Below are 12,894 nucleotides of genomic sequence, written 5' to 3' on the forward strand. Positions count from 1 at the left end.
TTCTCTTCATTGGAATAGCCTCAAGATACATTTTTAAGAGTTATATTAATGAATTGCTTTTATCACAGTTATTTCTCAGCATGTAATCTTTCCTTCCAATGATCCTTCCTTTATAACAGAGGAAAAAATGTTATTTAATAATAATTGGTACATTAAACATGTCTAATAGCATATATAGGATTCCAGGTGTTCCCATCTAATCTCCCCCTAAACCTTCTCCCAGAGAGGGAAAAGCGTTTCCTTATCTTTTATTATCAGTAGACTTGGTCTTTATAATTTCACATTTTCTTTTTGTTTATTTGTTGTAGTCTTTTCCTATATTCTTACTTTGGTCTGTATCAGTTCATATGAATTCTGATGTATATGGTACTGTCTTTGACTTCCTTGTTGATTGGTAGACGTTTTTTGAATTAAATATCTTAGAAACAGAGAGGTATATGTGTATTATATAAGCATATATATATATATACACACATAAATACACAAATTTGCAATGTTAATTGAAATATTTAAGGACAATAGCCATTTTCCAGTAAATAAATGGTCCAAGGAAATGCGTAAAACAATTTTCAGAAGAAGAAGTGCAAATCATGAACTATTTGAAAATTTGCTCCAGATCCCAAGGATTAAGAAATGCAAGTTTAAAATGTGGCAAGATTTCACCTCTTACCTTGGAATTGAGAATCCCCTCTGCAATTCAGTATCAACTCCTGTCATGAATTCTCTGCTCCAGTCAAATTATACTACACATTTTTCCACAGTTATGTCCAGTTGCCCCTTTTTTGCTCATTCCATTTTTAACACTTGGAATATTCACAGTTTCTTTGAATATCATCTTTGCCCTTTCTCTTTTAAGTCTCATTTTTCATGTTCCTGTAGCCATCTTTTGTATGCTTCTCCTTAAGCATGTTTATTTTGTATTTCAGCGATAATACTTTTATTATATGAGCTTAATAAATAATGGAATAAACTTTTTTTTTTGTTGTTATTGCGGGCTTTGATCTACCATTTTCTTATTTCAGATTTATTGAAATATATTCTCTATAACTGTTAGTAAAATTGTATTTTATGTATTTAAAATTGCTTTATTTATATACTAAAATTTTATATTTTTAAACATTCTTTTTTTTTGTTTTAAATGGAATTTCATGCTGCTGATTTTTCAAGGATAATCTTGTCTTTTAGGTATTTGCCAGTTAATGATAAGCTTGTGAAAACTTAATGGAATAAGCCATGGAAATTGTGTGTTCTGGCCATAGTGGCCTTCATAATGCCAATTAGAAAACAGAATAAATTTGTTTTCAGAAAAGGAGTTTAGGATTAAAATGAGAGGATACTCTTCTTTCCAACTCATTGAATATACCTAGTGCTCCCTGTAAATCTGTCCTGCTTTAATTACATATCATTATTTCAGAAAGATTCTTTCATGTATCCCATTCTATCTTAGTGGCAATGATATTCTTGTGAGGTTGGGGGGCTATCTGGCCTATTCCTTTCAGATTCGGGACAATTAGTTACCTTCATAAAGCAAATCATCCTTTGTGTTAAAAGACTCCCTAATTTGTGCTTCAAAGGAGTAAACATAATAGTATTTAAAATGATCAGTTAGGGAGCAGTGTTTTGTGGAAACCTTGCCATAGCTCTGTATTTTATTTTTTCTTCTGGGGATCATTGAGAATCTAGAATCTGATCAAGTGGAGAATAGGCTTATTAGCAAGTTAGACTTATCTTGCAGGTAAACAACAATTAACCAGCATCTGGTGACTTTAACATCTGTTCCCTCAGTACAATGACAAGTAGAGAATTCATTTTTCTAATCTCCTTGACAGACATTTTAAACTACTTTTGTTTCCTCCTTATTCCTATTGGTATTCTTCCAACTACTTCATGTGGAGCAGGAGTTGGATGTTCATTTGATCTGGTCTCTTATTCAGGTGTTTTGATGTTTCCACCACTGGTCAGGCTCTTGTACCAGAGTTCAGGTTATCTCAGTGGTCATTTTATGACTTGCTTCCCGAATCAAAATTATGTTTCATTGAAACCATCTCACTAGCCTTGCAACCTTGTCCAATTTTTAGGACAGTTTTCAATAATTTAAGTTTAGAAGATTGTCTTTTAGAACTGCCTCAGAAGAGAGTAATCTTCACTTTCAGTTTTCCTGGCACTGACCAGCATGAGGTCAACACTTGCTGGATTCTTGTTTTCTTAGGAAATTTTATCCATTTGGAATCTTTATATAGTTCATAAGTCACTGGAAGCCATTTTGAACCAGAGAGAATCTCCAAATTGAACTTTCTCCTTATAGACCAATCTTGGTGAATCATGCTCAACTGACCAGGTGTCTTTAGACTCCAGCCATTTCTTCACCATATTTTGTCAATAAATCTTTTATGACCATTTGAAAATCAATTTCTGATGTTTTCTTCACTTATATCAGGCATATTTCTTTACTTTATTTCTGTGTATGAATGGAGAATAAATAGCTAAACATAACAGGTTCTGAAATTTTCTTTTCAGAGAACCTAGCTATTACTGTCGAAGCATTGGAATCTAACTTTTCTGGGTCAGATCATTTCATGGAAGCAATAACTATGCAGTTGAAGTCAACAGACTTGATTAAACATCTATTATGCGTATGGCTCTGGGGATACAGAGATGAAGAGCAGTCCTTGCTCTTACAGAGTTTTATTTTCCAGTGGGGGTATACAATATATACAACTAAAAAAGTAACCACAGTGGCTAACACATGAAAATAACTTTAGAAATGGTGTTTCTTAGTTTGATTCGGAGCTCAAATAGAATCGAAGCAAAAAAGGAGGATCAACAAAATAATATAAGAAAATAAATAGAAAAACTTTGAGGGAGAAATCAATTATTTGGCATGTGCAAGGAAGATGAATTGTAAAAAATTAGCTTCTGAAGAACTTTGAAGGAAGACACTTTTTTTTTTTTTTTGGCATGCAGAGAGCTTGAAGAAGGCTTGCTTTTTAAATCTTCGTACAGATCAGTGCAGGTGAGAAAGAACAGAAAGAGTTAAAATGAAAAACTAATTTAGTTTAGATTCCAAGTTTGCTTGGAATATAAAGTTTGTGAGGGGATATATTGCATGGCATATACAAAGATCACATTTATCTGTACATCTATACCCATATTGTACTTCATCTATTGCATAAAGTAAACTGGAAATGTAATTTGGAGCAGTATTATGGAAAGCCTTAAATGTTTATCCTCTATAGTGGGGAATCATTGAAGTTTTTTTGGGTTGAAAACAAGACCACATGGTCTTACTGTGGCAAATGATCACAGAAGTAATGTGAAGGGTGGACAAAGAGACTCAATTAGGTGGATGTTACCTTAATTCTTGAGATAAACTATAAAGACTTGAATCTAGAGTTGGAGGAATGGGAGTAGAAAGGAGGATTAGATTTGAGAAATCTTGAAGAAATTGAACCAAAAGGACATGGCAAGGAAAAATTTCCCTCTGAGATTTTGAGATTTGGTGACTAAGAGGCTACTAGTTCTGTCACTCCTCAAAGTAGGAAAGTCAAGAGGAGTGGGGAGTGGAGGAGGAGTTTGTACATATAAGTTTGAGGTGCCAAGAAGACATACAAAGGGAAACAGTTGTCAGGTAATTGCATAAAGAAGCTCTGAGGTGGATAATTTTAAGTCATCTCCATGTCTCCTAAAATTTCAGTCCCATAGTCTTATCAATGAGCATACCATCAAACTCATCCGTACTCTTTCATAGCATGTGATTCTTGAGCAGGTTTTCCATAACTGCTCTATTGAGGGTTGTACTAGTATACATTGATGGCTATTTCCTCCACATTTCATGATTATTAGAGCAGCATTGACTTGGTCTGTCATCTGTTCCTCTCTACAATTCCTTCCCTATCCTTCCCTCCCCGTCTCCAGATGTAAATGTGCATTTACAGATGTGCCTAACCCCTGGCTCTCATAACTAGCTTCCCTTTCCAGCTGTATATTTTCACATATGTTTGAAACTATTTCTTGTTGCACTAGTCATTGCTAAATATGTATGTAGCCTGCGAACTATCTTCATCATGAGTTTCTCCATCTCCTTGTATCACACCCGCAGTTTGATTGTTTGGAGTTAGTTAGTAGGCAGCCATATGATATTATCAGAAGAACAACCACATATTTGAAGTTAGTAATTATCCAGATAAAGTGAAAAAGAGAAAGGGGCAAGAGGAGATCAAGGAGTATTCAGATTGAAAAAAAATCAGTAGAGATTTCTTAGCTTCCAAGGGAAGAGAGAATATATGAACAACAATGGTAATATTAGTAACTAGCATTTATATAGTACTTGAAGTTTTCCAAGGCACTTTATATGTATTATATTGTTTGATGGTCCAGAGGAGAGAATCTTGCTCATAATGTCCTATGCTGCAGAAAGGTCCACAGACAATTAGAACTGAGAAGGGAACATTAGGGGGTTCAAGCATTGTTTAATGCAGAACAGGAAGCAAGATTCCTTCTGGTAAACCAAGATGAGTCTTGCTTTACTTAGAATTTGAGCTTGGGGCCTATTAAAATAGGTATAGGATGCCTGCTGTATCCTGGATTTGATGATAATCACTTGAACCACGTTATGTGAGCCTAGTATAGGCATGGGGGTGTGAACTTATAGGCCCACCTAATAAGCTCTGCCCCAAAAGCCAGGGATTTATTTTAGCCCTGTAATCTAAATTTATCTGTAGAATCGCTCAGAATATCAGTATGTTTGGGTCCCTCTCATTTAATAAAAACTGGTTGCCTACCCTTAGATAGTGTTCTCTAAGCATATCAAATTTCATAATAATTCTACATATCCATTTCTCAATATGGTATGCTTCATTTGTTTCACTCTTAACATCTGCTTTTCCAGTCTATGCTTTTCTTTTTTTATGGGGAGTAGAGAGAAGTTTACTTTTCTTTTACATTGGTTTGGTTGGTGTTTATGAAATTGGAAAGAAAAGTGTGGCTTATGTGGAGGAGTTTTATAGGAATCAAGGCTTGCAGCTACGACATTAGTCTTGATACCTTCTCTTTCAGGATTATATTTGAAGCTTTATAGATTGAGCTCTTTAAGAGGTGAAGGAGGTCATGTTTATGTTAAGATTTTATGTATCCCATTTGTTCTATTTATTGCATGATAATAAGGAGTAGAATGATGATATGAATATTCCTGCTTTTTTCAGGCTTGAGTGCTCTCTTTATATGATTATTTGATTAAATATTTTGAAAATCAATCAAAATCTAGGAATTATCTCTTAGTTGTATGTGATATTAGGAGTTCTGCTTTTGGGGTTGGAATTGAGATGATGGTGAAAGTTTGCTGGGCATGTTCAGGGTGGGGGAGGGATACAAGGGTGAAGCATCTAGGAGATATGAATGAGTTGGCTTAGGAATCAGGGTTAAACAGATTGGGAAAGGGAATAATGGTATCATTCCAGGAAAATTAACAGTGGGGAAAGACTGGACCAAAGGTTGGCTACATTTTCATTTTTATAGACCAGGCAACCTTTTTGTCCTTTTAGAATACTTACGTTAGAAAGCTCAAGAATTTTAATATTACAAATAGAACATTTCTTGGGAAGAGAGGGATAGGACCTAATAGCATGGCGTGGGCATTGGGTAGAAAAGGCGAGGAAATAGGATGGGAGTCACTTGGAATGGTAAGACCATTTTTGACTCTTTGACCACTAGAGTCAATGATAGAAAATTTTTTTCCTAGTTAAATGCATATACACCTTTCACATTTGGCCCAAACTCAATTTTGTGTGCTGTGCTTGTTTCTGTATTGTCCATTAATTGGATTGTAAAATATACAAGGATCGGGACCATTTCCCTTTTTTTTTTTTTTTTTTAAATTTTATTTGTTTTATTTTTTTATATTAATGCTTAGTATAGTAGGGTGGACAATGGGTGCCCAATAAATATTAATTGATGATAATTAGTGAAGCTGAAGCTATTTTTTAAACAGGGCCCAAGGGATGCAGACAGTGATGAAAACGACAAAGGTGAAAAGAAGAACAAGGGTACATTTGATGGAGATAAGCTAGGAGATTTGAAGGAGGAGGGTGATGTGATTGACAAGACCAATGGTTTACCAGTACAGAATGGGATTGATGCAGACGTCAAAGATTTTAGGTTCGTATTTTTTTTTTTTACACTTCTGATTTTGAATGGGGGTTGTGGGTTTTTCCTTGTTTATTTTTGGAAAGTAGCATTCCATAGAGTTGTGTCTCTCTAGCATAGGCCATGCTTCATAAGATCAGAAAGTGTGAATATTCGTAAATCATCAGGTAGAGCTTAGTTTTCTAAGAGTTGGTGGGGCATATAATATAGTGCTTTGTACTTTTCATTATTTGAGTGGATCCTGATGAGTAGGTATTCCCATTTTACAGATGAGGAAACTGAGACAGGTTAAGTGATTGGCCCTGGTCAAATAATGATTCCCTTCCATCCTATTTGTAGTCTTAGCCCTATAAGAATAGAAAATGAGCATAATGATAGTATTTGCAGTAGTCTCTGTTCCCCTCCCTCCCCTCTCCCCCATTCCCACCCCAATTCCCCATCTCCTCCAATACATTCAACTCATTTATTCATGTGTGAGTTTTTAAATCGCAGGTTGGCTTCTTCTTGACCTCCAGCACACTTCTGGGCTGCCTTCCCCTTTTGTCAGTGGGAATTTTAAGTTTTAAAACATTTAATGTTGACCTACGCTGATGACATCTGTTGTTAAAAGACTACTAATGGTCTACTCATCTCAACCATATAGCATACCACATCTAATCTACATAGTTCATGTTTAAAAATCAAATTGTTCTTTCATTTGAAGAAATTAATACCACAGAATTCATGCAAATCAGATCCTGGGTTCCCTTTCCTTCCAGTATAATTTCATATAACATGCAACTGTGGCAATGTTTTTTTGAGGGGAAAGACATGGCCTGTTCCCCTGAGAAATGGAACTCTTTTCGTTAGTTGCAGGATTTCTGTTGATGATGGTGGGACGGTATTGTTGGATATCCAGATCCAAACCCCTCCCACCTGCTGGCTTTGAAATCACATTCTTCTATGTTTCAAATGTGTTTGGCACATCTCACACATTTCTTTTGCATCTTTGTAGTATACTGTGAAATGGAAAGGATTCTCTGAATGTTCTATATTATCATAACTTAGGGAGGGTGATTTCTCCTAAGCCAGCAGTATACTTCCGAATTTACCTGTTGTTTCTTGTCAAAAGAGCATTTGTGAATTATGGTCAGGTAACATCTATAAAGGTCTTTATTTGGGGTTTTCATATGAAACTAAAATTCTACATCAAAACCAAAGAAACTTAGTTCTAAATATATATTTTTCAATGTTACCAGCTTTGCATATGTAAAATGTTTTCTTGGAAGTTATGAGTTATACTCTCCCATTTTGTAAAGTGAGCGGAGCTTGATAGTAATTATGTTTTTCCAGGTGAAAAAGTTATTTCAGAGGATGATTTGCATGTGTTTATAAACCCCAGAAGTAATCTGTGGTTCTCCCAAACCACTGTGGCAAAGACGTTCCACCACAAATTCTGGCGGTTGCTAATGTTAACTACTATTGATGATTAAAGATGTCAGGGACGTTGTCCTTAGCTTTCGTTGTTTTGGTATTCCCCCTCAAAATAAGGTTTAATGCCCTTTACTTTTTCTGTTTAGCCGTACCCCTGGTAATTGCCAGAACTCTGCTAATGAAGTGGATCTTCTGGGTCCAAACCAGAATGGTTCTGAGGGCTTAGCCCAGCTGACCAGCACTAATGGTGCCAAGCCTGTGGAGGATTTCTCCAACATGGAGTCCCAGAGTGTCCCCTTGGACCCCATGGAGCATGTTGGCATGGAGCCTCTCCAGTTTGATTATTCAGGCACGCAGGTACCTGTGGACTCAGGAGCAGCAACTGTGGGACTCTTTGACTACAATTCTCAACAACAGGTACTGTGTGTGTCTCTGTCACCCTCTTCCCAGTCTCTTCAGTAAGCACATTATGGGGTCTGACCCAGACCTGTGATTTCATTGGTGTGGTATTTTTCATTATGGAAACTTCCTCCGCCAATGCAGATCAGCGCTTCCTCAGTAATGTCGAGTCTTAGAGAGCTGCTTGGGGGCACTGTGAAGTTCAGTGACTTGGGCAGGATCACACAGCCAGGAGGTGCCAGAGTCCTCTGCCCCCGGGCCTCTTGTGGGCCTCTGCTTAACTTGGGGTTGGGTGTTTGTAACATGTAGGACTGTCACTGTCACTGTTTTCCCACTGTTAATTGTTTTAGTAACAAACTCTCTGTTATCAGACATAGTCAGGAGAGGAATTTTCTGGTTGATAAAAAGCTATTATTAAGAATATGGATTACTCAGTTTCCTAAAAATTAGAACATACATTTTTACTAAAAACCACTCAGAATTTTCATAGCTGCATAGGAGTGCAGCATGTATCAACTAGTTTTTTAAGCTTAATTTAAAAGGTTGCATGTGAGGGAATTAGTTATTTTAGCCATATAAACTGTTTAAATTGGTAAAGGTTTTACCTTCTTCAGAGTGAGATTGTTGGGACATTGGAGTATCGAAGTGAAAGCCAGGGAGATTGTGGATTCTTTTCAAATAATATTTCTGAACTTGTCAGAAGACATGACATGTAATATTAAATAATAATTTCAGATTAGAGACTTGCCAGACAATATTTAGTTATCCTATTGGCTCCTCTTGGCTTTGGAGGAGAAAAAGAGAATATTTCCAGAATTTTTATAGTAGTACTTAGAATGGCTACAAAGTGTTCTTAAATTACAGCTTTGCCTTATTTATTATTAATTTTTAAAAGTACAACAAACCACTGCCTTTCCTGCTGTAAAATGAAGGCAAGTTAGAATCACTTATGAGATTCCAGAAGCATGTTTTATAGTAACATAATTGTCATGATGTAGAGGTTTTATAACCATACATTAGGGGGAGGAAAAGTTTCCAGAAAAACGTTTGGATTAGGAAGGTATGGATATCTAGATAAGGTTTACGGTTAGGAATCCTGGCTCTAATCTGGTACTGTTTTTATTTTTAAAGCACAAACTTAATATGAGTCATGATTTAGTAAAAATGTATTCCTGATTAATAGAATGCCAGATAATGGAGAGTTTACTATATATTTGTTAGGAAAAAACACAACAAAACTCCTTAGTCAATGTAGATATTTTGTTCTTTCAGTGCTAATACTATGAATTTAGACCTTTTTTTTTTTTTTTTTTAAATCTGGAGAGATGAATCCAAATAGTTATCCATCTTATTTCCTTATTCAGATATTATAACTGGATGTCCACTCTGTATGCATTCACATTCTTGGTTGTTAAAATAAAGGTCATGGGAAATTTCTTCTTAGAAGACAATGACATTTTAGACTGATGTTTTGTTCATTCGTGGCTCCTTGTGTTCATCTACCCCATCTAGTATGTGGCTCTCTGTCTGCCTTTCTTTCTTGTCATACTGTACCCCTGCTAAGGGATCTTGACTTTTCTTTTAGGTACAGATACTGAAGAACATAGAATTCCTTGTTTTTATTCATTCCCCTTTTCCTATTGATTTATTTCAATAGCAGTATACTTTTATACTAGTCATTTTGAATGATAATAATGAAGGGAAATATAGGAATACAGTATAATTTCTGTGTTTATTCCAGTTTTTTTTTTCAATTGGGAAAATAGGTTTTATTGATCATTTGGTCTAGAGTTCTTTCAGCTACCCAAGGGATTAAGTAAACTTCTAAACTTTGAGAAAAAAATCTTTTCTCTCAAATTCTGCTCTTCCAATTTTTCTTTGGCTCTTCCTGACTACCATAAGAACTTGAGTTCTCTTTTCCTAGTTTCCATTAGAAGAATGTGTCTTTGAGTCTTAAAACATCTGCTCAACTAGAAATCTGCTTTCTTAACTGTTCTAACCCTCCTTAACTTCTTGCTGGATTTTCCTTTTTTTGGGGGGGAGGGGGAGTTTCTTCTGCCAATCAAAAAATCAGATTGTAAAAGCCAGTTCTTGAGTACCTAAAAAGTATTTAATCCATATATGTATGTATCTATCTGTCCACATGTCAACTTAAACTTATACATGTTTGCTTTCACGATGTCATGTATTTTGGTACATAATGTGTGATATTTTGTTTCCTCTCAGTTTTACTTGAAAATCCTTTAGCTCCTGAGATATGAGGATTTTAGGCATAAAAGGGGTCATTTTAAGATTTTAGCTATGTAATTTCTCTGAAGGGTCTCATTTCCCTTGTTGCTTTCAATAGATTGGAATGAATTTGATAGTGACGTGTCCAGAACAATTATATCATAGTCCCTATGTAATATTCCCTTTAGCCTCCTCTTGCCTTAATACCTTTGTAAAATCATAAAGTAGCAAGAAAAGAGTTTGATGTCTTTTTAGTGATGGATATTATTTCTGTTGTGTTTTCATTAATTTTTCCTAATCCCTTACCTGTTGACATTGTTATTTGTTGTTCTTTTTGCTTTTCTTCATACATAATTAATAAAGTATACTATCTAAATATCACTTGGAATACCACCTTCCTCATCCTTAAATGCCATGATGTTTTTGTTAATATCCAATGCCAATCAAGTGAAATACTACAATTTTGATTGCCTGCATACATAGATTATTAGTTTTTAAAGTTTATTTTATTTTTAGATCTACATTCTGTCATTCAATTTTTAAAAATTCCTTTTCATGTCCTGTGGTTCATCTTCCCCCTCATTTGGGCGCCACCTCCCCCTGCCCACTCCCACCTTGAGAAAATTAAAAACAAAACAAAACAAAAAACCAAAAACAGAACTTCTGTTATGAGTATATATATTCTGTTATGAGTATATATAATCAAGCAAATGATTTCCCACATTGGCCACATCTAAAAAATATACTCTTGAGTTTGTCATCTCTCTATCAGGAGGTGAGTAATATTTCATCTTGAATTCCCTGGAATTATGGTTAGTCATTGTGTCAATCAAGGTTCCCAAGTCTTTCAGAGTTGTTTGTCTCTACACTATTATTGTTATTGTATACGTTGTTTTCTTGGTTCTGTTAACTTCACTCTGCATTATTTCATAAAAGTCTTCTCAGGTTTCTCTGAAAGCATTCTCCATTTTTTTTTTAAACAACAAAATCGTATTCCTTCACGTTTATATGTCATCTTGATTTGCCATTCCCCAACTGATGGACACTCCTCTCTTAGTTTACAGTTCTTTGCTACCACAATAAAAATGTTGTAAATATTTTGTATGTATGGGTCCTTTTCCTTTTTCTTTTACCTCTTTTGAGACAGAGACCTAAAACAGTATTGCTGGGGATTAGCTTGATTTTTTTTTTTTTTTTTTAAGTCCTAGTTATGGTGTACTTGTATCATGGTAATAGATATATGCCAACCTACTTTGGTCCCTTCGAATTCTAAAATTCTATATTTAGATTCCACAGAATATATAGGACAACAAAATTCCAGGACAACAAGAGGAGTTAGACCTCTCAGACTTTGTCCTAAAGGTAGTTGACTTCCACCTTGGATGAAATTTTAAGTGTCCCGATTCATTAAGCTACATACTAAATTTTCTTTTGTGGCGTCCCATGCTCTAGTATTTCTTTTAATCATTGTATTTAGACCTTTGGAATCAGATTTTCTTGGTTCCTTTTGAGATATTTAGACTTTAACTGATTTAGTCATTTATTGCCCCATTTGAAAGTTTACCTTCACTTTAACTTTTTATTTATTTACTGTTTGCTTCGTCCTGAGGGAGAAATAACTACTTTTTAGGAGCTTACAGTCTTTTAGTGAAATGTTCATTATCATGTGAGATTTTTTAGATGGTGAATAGAAGCATGTTTTTAGTGCCCTGACAGTGAAATCAACAAATGATATGAGTTCAGATGAGGAGGAGATGATGAATTTGTGGAAGATTAGACAACATGTTGTAATGAAAAAGTATGGGGTTGAGTCTAGAATCTTAATAGGTATTTTACATTAGTGAAAGAAGAGAAATGGAACAAGTCTGGAATAACAAGCCCTATTACCAGGTTTAGCAAGGTTGTAGGCCTTCCACTAGATCCTGAAGGATGACTAGGTGGAGGGCAAAGGAAAAGACATTGCCAATTTGGAGCTGCAAAAATGACCTTCAAATCAGACTGACCACAGATCACTGAAGGCACTCTAAATAGGGCAACCTGACTAGAACTGAGTATTATATGGGAAATAATGGATAATAAAGTTAGGGAACTAGGACCAGGCCAGATTATGGAGAACTGACTCCCAGACTCAGTAGTTTGAGCATTAAGTAAATGATTGGTTTAATTGTTAGGGTTTGTTGTTACTTACTCAGATTAAGTTTAAAATGGTATAACAAAGGGCTTTTAAACTTATTATCAATGACCAGATTTCTGTGTTGGGAGCCAGAGAGAACCCAGAAGGAGTAGAAAATATAATCCACAAGGTCATTACTATCATTGTGATGGTGAGGCTGATATAAGAAATAGTAAAGAACATTAAACATTTTACAGGCAGACTAAAGATGTTGGATTGGGTGCCAGCCCAGTAAATCGGCTATTTGGAATGTGGGATGTATTTTCCCATTGAAACAATATTATTCATGGTGCTTAGGGTCCCAGTCTAGGTCCCCAAAGCCTAATCATCAGGTATTTATGTACTGGGCCATCTCTGACAATCTCAAAAAAATGCTTTTGAAACTGATAGGTTTGGTTGGGAATGATACTTAAATTCAGAGTGGGATTAGGGATTCATTCCTTATCTTTATATGATGTTGAGGTGGTAGCAGGCTCCTTGGTTGAAGAGCAGGATTAGAGTGATGGTGGGGAGATGAAATGGGGTCAGCTAGTGACTCC

The 12,894-nt window shown here is 35.5% G+C and overlaps 1 protein-coding gene across 18 annotated transcripts in view; it reads left to right on the forward strand.

The window, feature by feature from the left end:
- PUM1 (pumilio RNA binding family member 1) overlaps positions 1–12,894 on the forward strand; it is a 169,758-nt gene that overhangs the window by 88,590 nt on the left and 68,274 nt on the right. For 13 of the 18 annotated variants that reach the window (XM_031962381.1, XM_031962387.1, XM_031962388.1 and 10 more), the window contains 2 exons: positions 5,987–6,153; positions 7,701–7,971. The exons of the other annotated variants lie outside the window; for them this stretch is intronic. In XM_031962381.1, coding sequence (XP_031818241.1) covers positions 5,987–6,153; positions 7,701–7,971 — 438 coding nt within the window. The remainder of the gene's footprint in view (positions 1–5,986; positions 6,154–7,700; positions 7,972–12,894) is intronic. 18 annotated transcript variants of the gene reach the window in all.

This window comes from Sarcophilus harrisii, chromosome 3 (assembly GCF_902635505.1).
Source record: "Sarcophilus harrisii chromosome 3, mSarHar1.11, whole genome shotgun sequence".
Taxonomy (NCBI): domain Eukaryota; kingdom Metazoa; phylum Chordata; class Mammalia; order Dasyuromorphia; family Dasyuridae; genus Sarcophilus; species Sarcophilus harrisii.